Source organism: Astyanax mexicanus, chromosome 1, assembly GCF_023375975.1.
Source record: "Astyanax mexicanus isolate ESR-SI-001 chromosome 1, AstMex3_surface, whole genome shotgun sequence".
Classification (NCBI taxonomy): Eukaryota; Metazoa; Chordata; class Actinopteri; order Characiformes; family Acestrorhamphidae; genus Astyanax; species Astyanax mexicanus.
The window spans coordinates 35,523,217-35,544,048 of record NC_064408.1 but is presented as its reverse complement, the minus strand read 5'-3'; the positions used below and the strand labels follow the sequence as shown (position 1 = coordinate 35,544,048).

Sequence of the window (20,832 nt, the reverse complement as noted above, 5' to 3'; positions counted from 1 at the left end):
TGTTTTAACAGTAAATGTGCAGTTATGGTATTTCATTACAAACTATTTACATATCCATCAAATTAACAAAAACTTCTACGGTCAAGATAAAACACACTGCTGCTGCGAGGGACTCAACACTGTTGGGTGTTTTGTCATCAAAACATATAGAAATTATAGAAACACCATATTGCAACCAGCCAGCAGTGGTGTTAGACCTGTGGTGGCATTAAATCTGAGAGATTTAATTTTTCGAAAGTCATATTTTGCAGTTATGCATTATGAGGTTCTGATTTAAGATGAAATGTCATGCAATATATAAAATATCTACAATTTCAGAAATCATACAGGGTGCCAACCATTTGTCACAGCTTGGTAAGATATAGAGTGAAGCTGTAGCTGTTGTCTAGGCTGTACAAAATGCTGCCGCATTTGGCTTCAGTTCTCTGGCAACAGGATTGTCCCTGTCAGGCCCATAACGCTTATTTGAATATGAATTTGATTGTGAGAGAGTGAGATGACTGTGTGTTACAGAGGAAGAGAGGAGAGGTGGAGGAGTGTGTGAGTGAGTGAGCGAGCGAGCAAGTGAGTGAGAGAGTGAGCAAGAGAGAGATGAAGGATGGACCAGAATGTTAACACCGGAGCTCGACTGAACCAGAATGAACTGGCACAGAGGAGACATTACGGTGGCTAATATCATGCTTTCTCATTCTCTGTCTCTTACTGTCGTCGTAAAGACTCCAATCGTTACGTTATAGCAGGTTTCAGCATTTCAGTGTCTGACTTCCCAGAAAATAAATCGAAATTTCATATTTGTCTGTTAGCTGCAGTGACTACATTTTAACGGGTGAATAATGTAGACAATAAAGACATTACATGCAGTTTCCTGACTGGACTACAATGGTGTTATTTGTGCTGTGTTTTACACTTGCCTTTATTGGTTTAACTGAATTTGTACAGGTACGGCTATTACTTTTTTTATTTGCAGAGGTCTAGGTGAATTTGAGCAGAGACAGATTTCATTTGTGCTTTTCTGACAGGATTTGTACAGGGACAGGTGTGATTTGCATTTTTCTGATTAATTATATACATCTACTGCTGTGCTTTATGCTATTTTGGGTGGATTGGTACAGGGAGAGATGTTATTTGCTATATTGTGATTGGGCTGGTACAGGTATAGGTGGTTTGGTATATTCTGACTGCGTTTGTAAATGTGCAGGTGTCATTTGCTATATTTTGATTGAACTGGTACAGGTATGGGTCATATTTACTATATTCTGACTAAACTGGTACAGGGACAGGTGTTATTTGCTATATCTGACTGGATTAGTACAGGGATGGGTGTTATTTACTATATTCTGACTGTATTGGTACATGGATGGTTGTTATTTACTATATTCTGACTGGATTTATAAATGTGCAGGTGTTATTCACTATATTCTGACTGGATTGGTACAGGGACAGATGTTCTTTGCTATATTCTGACAGGATTGGTACAGGGACAGATGTTCTTTGCTATATTCTGACTGGATTGGTACAGGGACAGGTGTTCTTTGCTCTGTTTTGACTGGTTGTGTACAGGAACAGCTGTTGGTAGCACTGTTTTGGCTGGATTTGTACAGGTACTGTTATTTATGGTAGTACCACTGTTGTGAATGAATACGTACTGGTACAAGGTTTACATACAGCCAACGTTCAGCAGTCAGTCTGACGATTAAAAAATGTTTAGCACAGCTAATCAGAAAGCTTCTCTTAGCTAGCAAGATATCTAGCATTCTGTTCACCACAGAACACACTCACGTCTGTCTGACTGAAACTCCACTTACAAATCTAAAGAGTGGTGTTGGGTTCTGAAGCTCACTTGCTAAGCTAGCCTCTAGTACAGATTCTTGAGTACTGATGATAAAATATATCTGAATGAGTGAAGTCTTAGTTAGTTAGCTAGGTAACTAGATAACTTTTGCTAACAGGCTAACAGCTGACAAACAGCTAACCCCACATCACAGACAGTGTTCCAGGTAAATGACTCATGTTTAGAAGACAAAGCTTTAAACCTGCACATTGCTAAACTAACAACTATGGTGGATCTGGAGCGTTTCATCTTAGGTGCATATGAATTAGCTTTTTTGGCCAGCATTTAGCATAATTTTGCACATCATATTCATGGAGTGCATTTCTTTTTTGAAGTTACCATCAAAACCTATTATTATTGTATTACAGGTATACTACCCAACCCTAACTGGTACACTGTTATAAGTTCTTTGAGGAACATTTAGGGATTCTGTAAAACTGTGAAACTCTTTGGAACCCCATACTGGGCTTTAAGAAACCTTCTACAAAAGGTTTTAAGATTAAAATATTAAATGGAGCACCTATGCTTTTATAAAGGTTCCTCTAAAGTATTAATTTCAGACTGGATTTGTACAGTTTAGGAGTCATCTGTTTTATTCCAGTGGATTTGTACAAGTCAGGTGTAACCTGTTCTGTAGAGGAACATTTTGATGGGTACAAGTGCTGATTGAATTTGTACAGGTGTTTTAGGTGTTTTATCGGTCTCACCTGTGCTGTCGTTGAGGGCAGAGAATGTGCAGATTTGGCCGATATTTCGCACCCAGCAGTTCATCTCCTCTGCCGTTTTTGCGAGCAGGTAGAAGACACGGTTGGCTGTTTTGACCACAAACAGGTGCTGGTTGGGTGGGTGTCGTTTAATGGGCCACACCTCCGTCTGCACTGTCACCTCACACTCCTGTAGGTCAATGGTCCTGATGGGTTTCCGTGAGCTTTTACTACGAAAATATTCCAAAACATCTGGATCCCCACTCATCCGGCCCCTTCGGAGGACAAACCAACGCTTTCGCCATGACTGAGAGAGAGAGAGAGAGAGAGAGAGAGAGAGAGAGAGAGAAAGAAAGTTAATATTTAATATTTAATATTAACAAATAAAGTTTTGACACATTATGAACGCCAAATAAACTAAACTGAATTAAAGTTTAGTTTAGGTATTAGAATTCAAAAAGATCAGCTTAAACCCTGAGTTCACATATATGAATCTGTGCAGATTGACCAATACCCTAAATTTACATTTCAGTAGTGCCGTTATGATAAGAATTTTTTGTGGACGATATCCCAGAAATTATTGTGAAAAAAAATGTCATTTTAATACAAATAAATGCCACTGAAATAATGATAATAGAAAAGCATTTCAAAGCAATAATAACATTTTAAAGACAAAATTAATTTAATCATAGATTGATCGATCTTTTAGTCAGCTGGCTAGCTAGGAGTGACATCCGTAGGTTGATACTGTACATTTATGAAGATAATATCACATATTTACTTATATAAATATATATCATATATTTACATCAGTAGTGCTATTCTCATCGCACATTTAGCTAGCTAGCTAAACAAGACATAAATCTATAATTAGAATGGCACTACTAAGATAAGTTTGTTATTAGTATAGCACTACTGAGCTAAAATTGACTAAAATTGAACTGCTGAGATTCATTTATAATGATAATATCACTGCTAATATAGATTACTGGCTACACAGACTACAAGAACAGCATGGCTGAAGTAAATCTATAATTAGAATGGCACTATGAAGACATATTTATTAACAGTATAGCAATGCTGAGATACAATTGACTAAAATTGACTGCTGAGGTTCATTATTATTAGAATGGCAGTGATGAGGAAGCTAGCTAGCCAAATGTGTGATTAGAATAGAAAAGCTGAGATACATATATTGTGCTTTGTTGTTTTTTCTGTCTAAAAAGTGGTCAAAAATATTTTTCATTTAAACAGCTATTGCTGTTTGTTTTAAAAGAAAGAGAAAAAAATTGCATTTATGCTGCATTATTTTTTCAATGGTAAAAAGGTAGCAAATTTCTTGAAAACCAGTATTCAGTATTCGGACAAATTTTTCATTTCGCTGCATCTTTACTTAAACCATATAGCAACAACTTTAAACTGAGACCTTTAAGTAATAGTGAGAGTGTATTTGTGTGTGTATGAGGGTGTAGCTGTTGCAATATGTGACTATGCAATTGCCATATCAACAACATAAACATAAACACAGCATGAAAATGAAATGAAATTTGCTTGTGTGAACATGAGCAGTTTCTTGTCTCTTTGTTTCCCTGTCTCTTTGTTCTTTATTATTTTAATGTATTTCTCATTCTGTCAGATCACCTTTCACACACACACACACACACACACACACACACACACACACTCACACAGGCAGGAAACAGACTGTGGGATTTAACCACTGATGGAGAAGAGTCTCTAACGGTCATTTATTCAATAGGAAACTAAACTCTCTTTCTCTCTCTCTCTCTCTGTTCCTACAACAAAGGCAAACATTGAGTTAGTGTGTTCTCTTTACCTGATTGTGTTTATAAAATGTTCTGCCTTGTTTCACTTTATTACACAGTTCTAAATACGTTACATTCAGAATAGGAAAGTTAACATCATGTAACTAATTATAAGCATATCTAACATACTGCAAATAGTACACACTAAAATAATATTACACGTGATAAGGATTAACTTTATTGATGGCAAAAGGGTACTTCAATTGCTCTACAGTAGCAGTGTACACTAGACTGCAAACACAATAAGTATTTGCAAACAGTGAGATATAAAAATATAAATCAAATAAATACAGAAACTTTAATACAAATATGAATCTTAAAAAAAATAGTAATTTATTGACCTTGTTAGATTATATAAAGAATGTTGCAATTGCAAATATGATTACACAGTATGTAATGTACAAATTCAAAGTTGATTCGATGTAGCATTAAACATACATATATTACATACATACATACAGTTTATATTACATGTTAAATCTGAGACCATAAAACTCAGCTCAGCCTGGCTTTTCAGCACAGCTTTCATTGCCACAGCAACATAAAGCTGCTACAAGGTCACCTGAACAGAAAAACATTTCTACAGCACCTCTTTCTGACATTTTTATGCTAAGCATGGCTTCTGATCCAGTGCATCCTTTACCTTTCCTGCTTAAATCTACGCAATCTACTGCAAATGTCACCTTGTTGTCCAGTCTCAGGCTTAACATGAATTCCCATAGCAAATTACAAATTAAAAATGAATATGAAACTTAAGCTTAATCGCTTAATCAAATCTGAAGTGCGTCGTTACTAAATAAGTTTTCAATGTCCACATCTGAAAAACAGGGCCTTATTTTAGCAATCTATGTACCATGCAGCATAATTTAGGGCATGTCAGTGTGTGTCTGTTATCGTGAGGATAATAAAAAAATGCCTTGCTTGGCTTAAAACACACAAAACGCATGTACTAATCTCTCTTAATTAATCATGGGTGTGTTTTTGGGCATAATGTGAAATAACCCAATCAGCATGTCACTTACTGTTTCCTTAAAGAGCCAGGAGTGCGCTGACTTTGACAGATTAGATTCTTAACAGCGCAGCACTTCTGCACTTCTCAGCAGAGGAAACTGACCTGCATGTGCACACTGTGAAGGTGTGCGTGCAGGTTATTTATAGATAGATAGATGGATGGATGGATGGATGGATGGATGGATGGATGGATGGATGGATGGATGGGTGGATGGATGGATGGATGGATGGATGGATGGATGGATGGATGGATGGATGGATGGATGGATGGATGGATGGATGGATAGATAGATAGATAGATAGATAGATAGATAGATAGATAGATAGATACTTTATTTATCCCGAAGGAAATTTAGGCATCCAGCAGCAACAACACAATACAATAAGAAACAGATTCAAACATAAATTAAAACAGAAGAATAGAGAAAACGAAGAAGAAAAAAAAAATAATATATATATATATATATATATATATATATATATATATATATATATATATATATATATATAAGGCTATACAAAAACGTACTATACAAGGTAAGATACATATCTGTAAACAGAGCAGTGCAGTTGTTGCTGATGTTCATTAAATAATTAACAGAGCAAAGTGCAGTGTGCAATGACATTGATTATGAAAGTGGCTGATGTGAGATAGAAATATAATATAAATATGCAACTGTAACAAATATAGTTCTAAAAGGAGATTGTGAATATGTGAATACCCAATCATGAGTAAAGTGTACTTGAACGTAAGTGAGGTTGGGGAAGTGTTAATGTAAATAATTAAGTGGTGGAGTAATAAAGTCCATGTGGTGTGACTGAGTTAAACTCAGTCAGTAGCAGGAACAGCAATGTTATTTTATTTTCTATTCTGTTTATTTTTTATGTAAAATTTGGGCACACCTGCATAGCCAAGATAGCAATGAACGTCTGACAGTTGACTGTTGTCAAGGTGTTAATTAGTCAGTAGCGCACCTGTGTTTTCCATTGCCGAGAAAGCAAAACACCAAAAATGACCTAAACACACCTTACTTCCACCACATCCATCAGTGTAGATATATTTGCAAACTCTGTCGCTAGGTAAACAATTTAGGTGTAATGTATAAAAAATAGACTGTTGGCGGTGTGTAAGATCGCAATGAGCCTCGTGACGTGCCTTACGCACAGTGTAAGATGGCAAGGGCCCACAGTCTGTTAACAGAAACAGTCAGGTATAAAGGCAAAATTGTAAAATCAGTTATATTAGACGTTAAGATAGAAATCTAAATAATAAGGAAATAAAGATTGTTTCGTTCAAGTATTGAGGTCAGGAGTGCAGGTCCTAAACATGAGAAAATGTCCTGTCAAAGCTTATCTGTGTGTGTGTGTGTGTCTATACACTCTGTTCTGAAGAACTAACCACACTGAGGTTGTTCTGGGTGCTCTGCTGTACTGAGGCTGACCTGCTTCTACCTCTGACCTTCAACAAAGATCAGTCTCTTCTCCCCGTGGGCATAACAGACATTCTTTGTGTGTGTGTGTGTGTGTGTGTTCATGTGTCTGTTTTAGTATGTCTGAATTGCTCATTAATACACACACAGTATGTCTGTGTGTGTATTAATGAGCAAGAGTGGAACCACTTGTTCTTTTCCCAGCATTCTTCACAAACAGGAAGTCAGACATTGGCCTATGTGTGTGTGCCTGTGTCTGCACATGTATATGTGTACATGTGACATGTATTGTGTGCATATGGTGTATGGGTTCACTCCATTTTCAAATATGGGTAATGGTTTATAATACTTCCTTATTTAAAGATGACAGAGAGTGACACACACACACACACACACACACACACACACACACATCAGTAATGTTTCTTATGTCTTTGTAAGGTTACTAATTCAATTAACGTCAGACTAACTCTCATACTTCTGCTATTGCTACTTTTAAACTGCATCGTTCAGAACAAAATGTCCAGTTACAGTCATGCAACTACTGATGCCAAAAGCAGCACAGCACAGTGACTCAAACAGTATCTGGAAAACATAAGTGACAGGGACAGTCTACTGCACTCTATTTGTTGTTAACCGTGGTACTTGCCCCTCTTGTGTACTGTCACAGGTAAAAAAAAAAATCCTATACACTGTGCAAAATGCTAAAATGTTTTTAATGCTCCTTGGCTCTAGTTTATGTATTTCTAAGCTTAGCTAATTTAAGCTCTAGTTTGTGTATTTCTAGGTTTAGCTAATTCAAGCTCTAGTTACTGTGTTTCTAGACTTAGCTAATTCAAACTCTAGTTAGTGTATTTCAAGGCTTAGCTAATTCAAACTCTAGTTAGTGTATTTCAAGGCTTAGCTAATTCAAACTCTAGTTAGTGTATTTCTAGACTAAGCCAATTCGAGCTCTAGTTTGTGTATTTCTAGGTTTAGTTATTTCAAGCTCTAGTTTGTGTATTTCTAGGTTTAGCTAATTCAAGCTCTAGTTACTGTATTTCTAGACTTAGCTAATTCAAACTCTAGTTTGTGTATTTTTAGGTTTAGCTATAATTCGAGATGTAGTTACTGTATTTCTAGACTTAGCTAATTCAAGCTCTAGTTACTGTATTTCTAGACCTAGGTTTAGCTATAATTCAAGCTGTAGTTTGTATATTGCTAGACCTCTACCTCTTGTTTGTAGATTTCTAGGTCAAGGTATAATTCTTGCTCTGGTTTGTGTATTTCTGTGTAGAGCTATAATTTCAGTTCTAGTTTGTGCATTTCTAGAGTGAGCTATAATTCAAGCTCTAGTTTGCAAATCTCTCAATTCTGCTTTGATTTTAGCTCAAAGTACACTTCAAGGTCAAAGTAAAATTGTAGATCTAGTTTGTATATTTCTATGATGAACTTTAACGTTAGCACTAGTTTGTTTATTTCTAGGTTGAGCTATAATTCTAGCTCTAGTATTTGTATTTTTAAATTTACCTTTATTTCTAGATTTGATTAGTGTATTTCTAAGTTAAGGTATAATTCTGGCTCTAGTTTGTTTAATTCTAGGTTGAGCTTTAACATTAGCTCTAGTTTGTATATGTCTAGGTGGAGCTATAATTCTAGTTCTAGTGTGTGTATTTCCACAATGATCTTTAACTTAAGCTTTAGTTTGTTAATTTCTAGGTTGAGCTATAATTCTATCTATAGTTTTTGTATTTCTGGATTTAGCTTTAATTCAAAATTTGATTAGTGTATTTCTAGGTTGAGCTTAAATATTAACTCTAGTTTGTATATGTCTAGGTTGAGCTATAATGCTATCTCTTTGTATGTCTAGATTCAGCTTTGATTCTAGATTTAGTTTGTGTTGTTCTTGGTTGAGCTACAGTTCTAGTTCTAACTTGTGTATTTCCACTAATCTTTAACCTTAGCTCTAGTTTGTGTATGTCTAGCTTAAGCAATAATTTTAGCTCTAGACTGTGTATGTCTAGATTCAGCTTTGATTCTAGATTTGATTTGTGTAATTCTAGGTTGAGCTATAATTCTGGTTCTTGTTTATATTTATTTAGGCTGAGCTTTAACATTAGTTCTACTTTATATACATTTATGTTGAGCTATAATTTTAGCTCTAGTCTTTGTATTTCTAGATTCAGCTTTGATTTTAGTTCTTCTGATTCTAGTTTTTGTGTTGTTTTAGGTTGAGCTACAATTCTAGCTCTAGTTTGTGTGTATCCACACTGATCTTTAACTGTAGCTGTAGTTTTTGTATTTCTAGGATGAGCTAAAGTTAAAGTGTTCATATTATGTTGACTTTACTCTAGTTTTTACTCATAGCGGTTGATGGGGAATTAGCAAAAGCTAACCATGATGATTCAGATCAATTACATACAATGAAAAAGCTGCTAAAATGAGAGTAGGCTGTCAGACACAGATGCAACTTTTAGTATTTGTTGTGTGGGAAACTCCAGAGATGATGCAATTCTGTAAAAAACTGGGCATTAATCCATGTCTGGAAAACCAGCCCAGACACACACACACACACACACACACACACACACACACACACACACACACACACACACACACATACACACACACAAACACACATATCTATATATAGTAATTGAAAAAGTGCTTTTCCTAAAACAAAAATGAATCGTTGCCCAACAAAAACAAACATACTTTACTGTTGTTATGATATTCCAGGTACTTGCTGGTTATTGCTAGCTGGTTTCTGTGGAGTTGCTAAGTGCTTGCTATGGTGTTGCTAAGTGGTTGTGAGTTGGTTGCAATGGTGTTGCTAGGTGGTTGCTCTGGTGTTCTCCATTCATAGTGATAGCATTGCTTAGTGGTTGCTAAATGTAAATGTAGCATTGCTTAATGTTGTTGCTACGTTATTGCCATAATATCCCAGGTTACTGCTATGATAGGCTGGTAGACTTTTGTTATGGTTGCTACTGAATTCCAGAGGGTTGCTATAATGTCTCAGGTGGTTTCTCAGGGGTTGCCAAATGTAGTTTTTTATTGTATAATATGTCCTGTATATAGTAGGGCTGTTAATCAAATAAAAATAAAACTAATTAAGTACACAATTTGCTGTGATTAATCACAACTAATCACATGAACACAGATTCTCCTTTGTGAACTATTTTCAAGTACCTGTGGAATTTAAAAAAGTCACATCAATGCAAAATATGAAAAAAGGAAGAATCAGATTATTGAATCTTATTCTCTCTGTTGTAAAAGATTCAGCTTACTCTTCCTTTATATTTGGCCAATGACTGAGACAGAAAGTTCATTTTAGTGGTTAGAAGCTTTAATTCCCACTACAACAGTGCAGTTTGTGTTTGTTTGAGAGAGGTAGAGAAAAGAGAAAGAGAGTGAGAAGAAAGAGAGAGAGAGAGAGGAGGGGTGGGGGTAGTGTAAGAGAGTGAGAATTAGTTATGAGATTTAATCCATATTTTAAATGAATAAAAAGTAATATACCTGACAGCATGTTTTACCTGATACTGCAAAAAAACCCAGAACAAATGTGGCTCTGTATAAATAGTGAACTATGGCAGGACACTGGAGTCATAACTGGTAAAATGATTAATTTGTGTAAATTAAAAATATGTTTTTTAAAAACAGTCCCAGATAAATCACTGCTACACAAATTACTGATTAGGAGTTGAATAGCTTGTTATGGTCTGTTCCTTCATTATTTTCTGACAAATTATGGATAGGAAAGGTCTGCAGTTTATTATAATTTGTTTGGTTAACTTTTGGTAGTTGTTAATGTAATATAAGATCTTTAACTTTAGCTAAGGTTTTTGTATATTTCTAGGCTTGATCTTTACTCTAGCTCTAGTTTTGGTCTTGCTATTAGTAGTTGTTAGTAGTAGCTCTTAATTTTCTGTCGGAAGAGATGCTGACAAGGGTAAAAGGGTTTATAAAGAGGATGAAAAAACAACACAATCCTATTAGAGACAAAGTAGACAGTTTGGATTGGACAAAACAACAATCCGGTTCATTCTTTAAAAGAGGAATGCACTGGTGAGCTCAGCAACACAAAATTAGCTGATAAGACATGGAAGACGCAAGCAGATGATCACAGAGTCATGTCCTTGACAAAGAAAAGTTTTTCCTTGCTAAAGGAAAGACCTTGGTAGAGGTAGACACATCACTGGCAAAGTCTACAATCAAAAGAGAATTTCATAAATGCAAACCAAGATGCAAACCACTGTAAAAGCATCAATGTTTAATTATTAGATAACATGTAAAGATTTGTGCCAATATATTGTGATATATTGAATTGTAACCCCTTGAGTATTGTGTTGCAAATTATATCACCAACAGACTGGTAGATCAGACTGAAATCAGACTGGGATCAGACTGTGATAGATCAGACTGGACTCTAAAAGCATACGGTACCTAGTTCTGTAACAAGATTTTTTGGTCAGATGAAAGCAAAACTAAATTGAGTATTAAGAAGGAAAGTAATGGTTTATTACCTGAAGCATACCCCATCATCTTTTGAACATGGTGGAGGCAGAGTTAACAAATGGAAATTTAGGCATAAAGTGAAAATGGGGCTTTTTCCTAAATGTGGTTAATCACACTTAATTAATGTGGGGCAATTGCTTTTTTACATAGGGTCAGGTTTTTCCCTTAATAAATGAAATACTCATTTAAAAACTACTTTTTTATTTAGGTTATCTTTATCTGATATTAAACTGTATTTGATAATAAGAAACATGTAAGTATGACAAAAAAGCAAAAACAAAATAAATCTGTAAGCATTGTATTTAAGTCCCATATGTTATAATAATATATATATGTAATATGTCCGTGTCTATTTGTAATTTATTGTCAAATATGTACTAGATGTAAATATTTATGGACAATAATAAAATGCCCCATATGTAACATGTCTATATGTAATAAAGTGTCAAATATGTATTATATGTAAATATCTATATGTAATATGCCCTGTATGTATTATAAATAAGTAAGTAAACTACAAGTTAGTATGTACACTTACTAATATGAGCGAGTGTTATTTTGTTATGTAAAGAGTAACATGTAATAATGTTTCATATATGTATTACACTGTGTATAAACAAGTCTATACTGTATATACATATACAGTATACATTATACTGTAATGACTTTGTTCTCTATAATTTGCCTCATTTTTGCCTGTTTGGCCATCTGTAAGAATAACTCACTTTTGCCAGTTGGGTCACTCCCCAACTGCCTGGCACTCAGAGTACTTCCCATGTTTTGAAACACGCCCAAATTTCACAGAAACACACAGGCGCACACACACACACATATATACACCCCCACCCCAACACACACACACACACACACACACACAGGTCAACACTTTCAAAATGCATCTTATGTTGGGTGGGCCACCCCTGCCTTCCTTTTCTCACAACAAAACAGCTGAAGTCTCACCACTACACCCATAAGTGTGTGTGAGTGTGTCAGAGTCTGATTAGTCTGTACGAGATTTTTTTTAAATATATGCTGTCTATGTGAAGCAGTGTTCTACATATTAGCATTAGATGAGATGGGCAATATAACAATAAATGTTTTATTTTATTGTGAGAAATTTATATTGCATCGAAAATATATTATTTAACCATATAGAGAATATCATCAGTGCTCAAAGAACACTGACACAAATGTACTTGTCAATACAGAGAGCATAATTAGTCCAGTTTCACTGAAGGCAGTATATTCATAAAAAATATATAAGTCTATAAATATCGCCCAGCTCTAATTAGCATCATCTTCATGTCACAAGTCACTAGTCAGTAAGTGTGTTTAAACATAAACATCCCAGCTGGCCACCAACGTCAATAGACGTTAATTTCAGGTTTAATGTTGGTCATGACATCAGATGACAAAAATTCTACGTCAGAATGATGTCTAATACTGTTACGTGTCTGCAGGGATAAAGTCAGTGATCAGTGAAAGTGTTTACTGTAAAATTCTATATAACATCAGAATAAACCTAAATAAACATAAAGTTATTGATGGGTGAGTTACTGTACACATAGAATTATTCTGTATATCGTCGCTGTCTAATGAAAACACTTATCTCCAAAACAGCAACTTTACAGGAGAGAGAAAAAACCTTGTAAACTTTTAATGGAAATCAATATAAAAAGAGTTTATTTCAGGTAATTTTGAAGAATTTCTATTGGTCAGTTTGTCAAGAAATTTTAGCACAGTGTAAGGGACAGTTTGTCTGTTCAAATTATGTAGTAAACTAAATATCAACAAAAATGGAGATAAGTGTTTTTATAGGACAGCGACGATATACTGTATACACATCAGTATAGATTCTGAATGTTTCACAACCAGTCACTCTCAGTCAGTTACTTTCTTCACTGATGTTTTATTTATTGAGAAAACATGTATTTCAATTTTATTTCCCAAAACGCTTCAAATGTATAATATTATTATATTATTATTATATAAATTCATAATAAAAATACATTTGCACATGAGACATCCACAACTCTCTCGCTGTCTATCTCTCACTCGCACTCCATCATGATTTCAAAACACCGTCTTCTGTTTGGTCAAAACAATTAGTGTAATCTTGCTTTCACAATGTTATGTCTCAATACAGAATGCTTCTAAGGAGAGTAGATTTCTGTAGAAGGCAATAACCACACACATATGCACACAATTGCAGACTGAAACCCTTCCCTCAGCACAAACCACAAATAGTGTGTCACCTGGCAGAGCACAGGAGGATGACACAGTTCACTAATACACACAATAACAAACATTGGTGAAATAGCTAAGCTTAATTACACATTAAAGCACAGCTCAGGGCAGAGACACAAACATACTGGCACAATAACACTGTCAAACATATTCATTTAAAAGCCTTTTTACAACTGCTACTGCTATTACAACTGTGCCAGAGCATAGCAAATTTGGGGAAGATGAAATCATCAACAGAAAAAAACTAAGAATAAGAAAAAAACAGGATACAGGAAAATGTCATGCCTAAAACACAAATGATTTACAGTAATAGCTTATAAATCCAAGAATGAATAGCCAGTTAAGTTTTGTAACACCGCAGGACTCAGCAACGAGCACCAAAACAGGATTAAAAAACAGGAACAGTATTAGACACTACATTCAGACAGCAAAACATCAGGAACTCACAAAAGATAGAATCAAACAGAAACACATCACACATGCAAAGAGAACAGGTGAATGCTCAACCTTCAAATATGCAAAATAGAGCTTCCTAGAAATATACAAATTTAAATCTAAAATCTAAGTCGAGAGCGTAAATAAAAAAAACTAAAGCTTAAATCAAATATCAGCCTAAAAACACACACATTAAAGCTAAACTTAAAGCTCAACCTAAAATACACAAAGTTTAAAAAGTACAGCTAGAGTTAAAATGCAACTCTTAAATACAGACACTAGATACAGATTCAACGAGCAAACTCTAAATTTACAAAACTAGGTCTAAAGCTCAAGAAACACATACAAAAACTAGAGCTAAATCTCAACCTAGAAATAAACATAAAAAATAAAACCAAGGGCAAACAACAGTTTTGTACTATGGCTAAAGCCCAGTCTAGGAATAATTAAACTAGAGTTAAAGGTTAAACAAAAACAACCACAAATATTCAAACTAGTGCTATAGTTAAAGCCTAAACAACTAGAAATACTCAAACTAGAGCTAACGTTAAAGCCTAAACAACTAGAAATACTTAAACTAGAGCTAAAGTTAAGCCTAAACAACTAAAATACTTAAACTAGAGCTAAAGTTACAGCCTAAACAACTAGAAATACCCAAACTAGAGCTAAAGTTAAAGCCTAAACAACTAAAAATACTTAAACTAGAGCTAAAGTTACAGCCTAAACAACTAGAAATACCCAAACTAGAGCTAAGGTTAAAGCCTAAACAACTAGAAATACTTAAACTAGAGCTAAAGTTAAAGCCTAAACAACTAGAAATACCCAAACTAGAGCTAAGGTTAAAGCCTAAACAACTAGAAATACTTAAACTAGAGCTAAGGTTAAAGCCTACACAACTAGAAATACTCAAACTAGAGCTAAAGTTAAAGCCTAAACAACTAGAAATACTTAAACTACACTCTAAAAAACAGAGGTACGATATGAGTACTTTTTTGTACTCGAAGGTACATTCTTTATAATTGTACCCTCAAAGGTACAATATTGGTCTTTACAGGGTCAGATTTGTTCCCTCTGAAGTACAAAGTCATTTCTAACAGCAATAAGTACAAATTTGTACCATTTAACCAGCCAAAAGGTACATTCAGTATTCTGCATCACTGTACTAATGAACAGTATATATTTAAATTGCACATTTTTTATTTGAAAGCCAGACAATTTTGTATCATCAAGTTTTTGAGCCATTTTTAGTTGATGACAATGTTTATAATCTTTATAATCTTAACTGGCACAAAAACCATGGGTACAAAAAAGGACTTTCACTGAAAGGTACTTTTTTGTACCTCAATATAAGGTACAGCCCCAGCGACAAGCTTTGTACTCTTTTAAGTACAAATCTGTACTTATATTTCTTAGAGTGTAGAGCTAAGGTTAAAGCCTACACAACTAGAAATACTCAAACTAGAGCTAAAGTTAAAGCCTAAACAACTAAAAATACTTAAACTAGAGCTAAAGTTACAGCCTAAACAACTAGAAATACCCAAACTAGAGCTAAAGTTAAAGCCTAAACAACTAAAAATACTTAAACTAGAGCTAAAGTTACAGCCTAAACAACTAGAAATACCCAAACTAGAGCTAAGGTTAAAGCCTAAACAACTAGAAATACTTAAACTAGAGCTAAAGTTAAAGCCTAAACAACTAAAAATACTTAAACTAGAGCTAAAGTTAAAGCCTAAACAACTAGAAATACCCAAACTAGAGCTAAAGTTAAAGCCTAAACAACTAGAAATACTTAAACTAGAGCTAAAGTTAAAGCCTAAACAACTAAAAATACTTAAACTAGAGCTAAAGTTAAAGCCTAAACAACTAGAAATACCCAAACTAGAGCTAAGGTTAAAGCCTAAACAACTAGAAATACTCAAACTAGTGCTAAAGTTAAAACCTAAACAACTAGAAATGCCCAAACTAGAGCTAATGTAAAGCCTGAACAACTAGAAATACTCAAACTAGAGCTAAAGTTAAAGCCTATACAACTAGAAATGCCCAAACTAGAACTAGTTTATCAAATCAAATTTTACTGAATTCCATGCAAAGTTTTGTATGTAATGTTTCCAAAAACACCTATTGTTGTTTTATAGAGAACCTAATTGAATTATGTCTAAGTCTATCATTGTTGCTTTGTCCAATGTTAACACTGCTAGCAAAACCAGCTCACATTTACAGTAAACAACACAGAATAAATTGACAAAAATAGAACTAAAATCAAAACCCAACTAAGAATTACACAAACTAGCGATAAAGCTGAAATTGCACAAAATCTATTCTATTGCACTGGGTAGACACTTTGTGTAATCAAGGGTTATGCTTAAGATATATAAACTATATTCTAAAAGTCTTTAAAGGCTAAGGTCAAGAGGGTGCACGGCTGCATGCTCTGCAATTAGTTGAGGGAATAAACAACAACTGAAAATACTACACCCCATTTTTACCTGTTCACTTCATGCATCTTAAGCAGCGGGATAATATCTGAATCTGAAGACCAAGCCACATGAAGAATTCAAACAGATACAAATATGATCACGCAAACCACATCAGTGATCTGAGATGCTTTTTGAGCCAGTTATAGCAGTGTAAAAACCAGTCTCTCCCAGACACATTCAACAATCAAAGCACCAGTAATAACTGCTTATATATGTGTCTGTCACATTTCTAAAAATATATATATGCAACTATCCCTAAAACATCTGTCTTTTGATTTTATGAATACCTTATTTTTTTAGTTATTCCCCTTTTAATAAACATAAGAGTTTTATATTAATAATATGGAAAAAAACACAGTCTGTAAAAAATCTGGATTTACACTTGAGATGGGTACTATCAATCATTACATATTTTCAACACATTGAAAACAGGTCTGGAGAATAATTCAATATAAATTTATCATGATAGAAAATATTTTAATAATGTGATATAATTGTGCAGATATTTCAGTCTCAGAATCCGCTCAATGGCCGCATTTAGCCGGCAACTGCATGCTGGTGTTCTGAAATTATTTCAGGATTTTCCCTCTGGGATCAATAGTGTGTCTGTCTGTCTGTCTATCTATCTATCTATTAATAACAGAAGACCAGAGTAGCGCACAGATATAATATACATATCAAATAGCGGAACTTACTCTATCTAGCCAGCACAGAAACACTGTTTTAAAAATACAGCGACTAATTTAGCTCAGAATTACTGTTAGCATCACCATGTTAGCCGTTAGCCATTTCCAATGACACCAGCAGTCTGATAACCAAGCTAGCATTGGGCTAAAAGCTACATTTCGATGTTGTGAGGGTAATGACTCACAGGACTCGAGTAAACTAGAGCCGTAATCCACACATCATATCAAACCACAGAAGCTACTAATCTAACCAGCACAAAACATTGATCTGTTACTAAAAAACAGGGATTCATTTAGATAAAACTGTAGAACATTATAGGCTTCCATAGCCAGACAGTGTCAGGGTGTGATTATCTTTATATCGATATCGAAATTATATCGTATTATCTAAAAATATGAAATATAGAGTGATATAAATGTTGGCCATATTGTCCAGCACTAATTAACAGTATGCTTTTTAAAGCCAGTTGAGGATATCAGTGCCCTAAGAACACTGACCCAACTGTACATTTCTTTACAGACACTTAGTGTAATTAAAACTATGTAATTAACCATGTTTAACTGGATGATATGCAGCAAAACGGATTATAAATACTGTTTTATGCACTAGAAAGTAGTTAAATAGCAGTTTTAAGAACCTGCCACTGCTTATGGAGTAACTAGAGCTAAAGTTAAAGCCTGTTCTCTGCATTTCAAAACTTCTCTAAATACTGTGTATCATAAACATTTATATAAATATGATGATACAATGTTTTGTTGCTTAGATGTAATTATTTCACTGTAGAACTGTATAACACGGTCATTGTCATCTTGAAAGAAGTACAATAATGTTCATGTCTTAAAAGCAGACTTTTATTTACTAATTAACTTGCTTGAAACCAGCTAAAAATGAAACACAAGTTAAATTATCTACTAATATTTTTACATCATAAATTATTACCTAGATTATTTCGTTTGCAAATCATGTTCTTTGCCGTGTGTGTCCAACCATAGTGACTACACACACACTCCAGACCTGTTTTGCTGTCACATATTGTTATGATTGTCATGCTGTTGGTTGGGCAACACCTACAACATACTTAGAACCACCAACACTATTTCATTCCAAAACAGCTCATGAATACATCACAAGACCAGGAAGACGCTTCGGCGGAGTACTTCACGCTAATGCATACTTCACAGACCAATTCAAAACCAGAAAACAACATCTGAGCTCAATATTCAATGTAATACTGAAGAACATTCCTGAAAATGATATGAAATGCTGTTAAATGTAGCTTGTACTTAGTAGTTTGTAGTTCTATTTAGGAGAATGTTGTGTGTTGTAGGAGTATGTTGTGATAGTTTAGCCCATATTTGTACATTTCTATTTTTTTTTCAAACACTTTTATCAAGCAAAAGGATCAGGACAATGGAAACAAGACAAGTTACCTGTCCATGTAGTGCTAGATAAGGTAACTAGATAGCTATCAGAATACAGTGTGAGAAACACAGACACACACACACAGAATGTGAGAGATGATTGAACCACTCCACACAGTCTAGGTAGTAGAGTGTGTGATTTTTTAGGCATGTAGCTATAGTTAGCACAAAGCTAATTGGTGGGGTATAATCAGAGAATCTTCCATTACTTGTTAGCAGGATTAGCCTCAGGGAAAAAGAAACCACACATGTTTTGGAAAACTGACTACATCCATACTAAAATGGGAGTACCATTTTAGTCCCTCTATCAAATCTATTTTTTTTTTTTGATAAGAAACTGATTATTTTAATCAGATGTTTTAGGAGTGGTCTACCTGCATAATGTTGCCCAAAGACAACAGATGAAAAAAACACTGTTTTAGTAAGTAAATATAATAAGAATATAAGAAGCCAAATGTTTTTACACATTCTTGCACATATACATATTTGTATTTATGAACCAATTGTACAACTCATTGCATTTGAAGTAGATATGCCTTTTAACATTATATATTTTTAAATATAATTAAGGTATGGGGTAATACCCAACCATTTGGATTTGTTGTCTGAGGGCAACACTATGCCATAGAGGGTTAAGGCACATGTTTACCCACAACACAGCAGGGCAACAATGATTTAGGTGGTGTGAGACTGTGATGTGATGAACTGAATATAGGATAAATGAAGGCTTGTCAGTACTGATTAGTATAATTAATACATAAATTAGCTAGTTACAGTTTTAGGGCATCCAGAATTCACAAACACACACACATACACAGTTGAACTATCAAAAGCAAGGCATGACGGGTGTGTTTTTAGAGGCCAGTGAGCTGCTGATGATGGTTTGATACAGCACTGCAGCACCTGCTAGCCTCATACTCGCGCGCGCACGCACGCGCACACCCATACACACACTAAACCCAGTAAACTCAGGGTACCAGGGCACAGGGTTTTTCTTCAGCGTGTCAGTGAGTGATGCATCGGCGTGGTTGGTATTAAGCCTTTATCTGTCTTAACACAGTGAATGTATCTACAGGAACACCCACATACCACACACACACATACACACACACACACACACACACACACTAAACACAACAGTTTTTTTACTCACGTATCTCTTGAGCTTTTTCTCTGGCGGGGATTTGACGAGCCATCCGGTACACACCACGTCCCCTGAGCTCATGTCTGTGTCCATGTGTCTCTGTGTATGTGTTCTCTCTGTGTGTGTGTGTGTGTGTGTGTGTGTGTGTAGACTGAACACAGAGCAAATCCTGTGTGAAGCCTCCAGCGTCTAGATGAGGAACTAACTAGCTAGCACTGATCAGAGAGAGAGAGAGAGAGAGAGAGAGAGAGAGAGGGGAGGGGAAAGGGATGAGGCAAAGAAAGATAGATATAGTTCTCCAGAAGAGCCAGAGGAGTGGGAGAGAGTGTGTGTGTGTGTTTTTCTAAGCTTTCTTGTAAATGAATTGGAAAGAGAGATAGAGAGGACATGTACGTATTTGCATGCAGTGTTGAGTGTGTGTGTATGTTCTTTTTTCCTTCTTTGTGTGTGTGTATGTGTGTGTGGGTGGGTGGTTGGTTGGGAAGAGATGACCCTCCTATTAGTGTGACACAGTAGCACATGACCCTGTGTGTGTGTGTGAGTGTATATGTGTGTGTCTGTCTGGAAAATGCTGCGAAGCCACTTTTAATGGTTTACTGGGCCATCTGTTACTCAGAGAAGGAGATGGGAACTGTGCTTTATATGACATATGTCATACTACTATTACTACTACAGCTAGTGTAGTGCTACTACCATAAGTAACAATTGTATTAATACTTCTACTACTAATACTATTCTACTACTACTACTACTACTAATAATAATAATAATAATAATAGTACAATTGTACTAGTACTACTAATAATAATAGTTGTAAAATACTATTATACTACTACTACTGTAACTACTACTACTACTACTACTAATACTACTACTACTACTACTAATAATAATAATAATAATACAATTGTACTAGTACTCGTTTTAAAAATACTATTCTACTACTACTACTAGTGTAATAGTACTACCATTATTGCTACAACCATTAAGCATTAAATAGTGCTATACCCCTAGCACTTCTATTGCGACTATTTTACTACTGCAGCTTATGTTAAGAATAATCATATTATTATTACACTATTACTCTTACTACTAGTACTAGAGCTACTATTAGTATGAATA

The 20,832-nt window shown here is 34.9% G+C and overlaps 1 protein-coding gene across 1 annotated transcript in view; it reads right to left on the bottom strand.

The window, feature by feature from the left end:
* Window positions 1-20,140, bottom strand: part of gab3 (GRB2 associated binding protein 3) — a 42,191-nt gene extending 22,051 nt beyond the window's left edge. Inside the window, exons 1-2 of the mRNA XM_022684991.2 lie at window positions 19,720-20,140; window positions 2,539-2,842 (exon numbers count right to left, since the gene is read on the bottom strand). Coding sequence (XP_022540712.2) covers window positions 2,539-2,842; window positions 19,720-19,803 — 388 coding nt within the window. The 5' untranslated portion in view covers window positions 19,804-20,140. The remainder of the gene's footprint in view (window positions 1-2,538; window positions 2,843-19,719) is intronic.
* Between the last annotated feature and the right edge of the window lie 692 nt (window positions 20,141-20,832).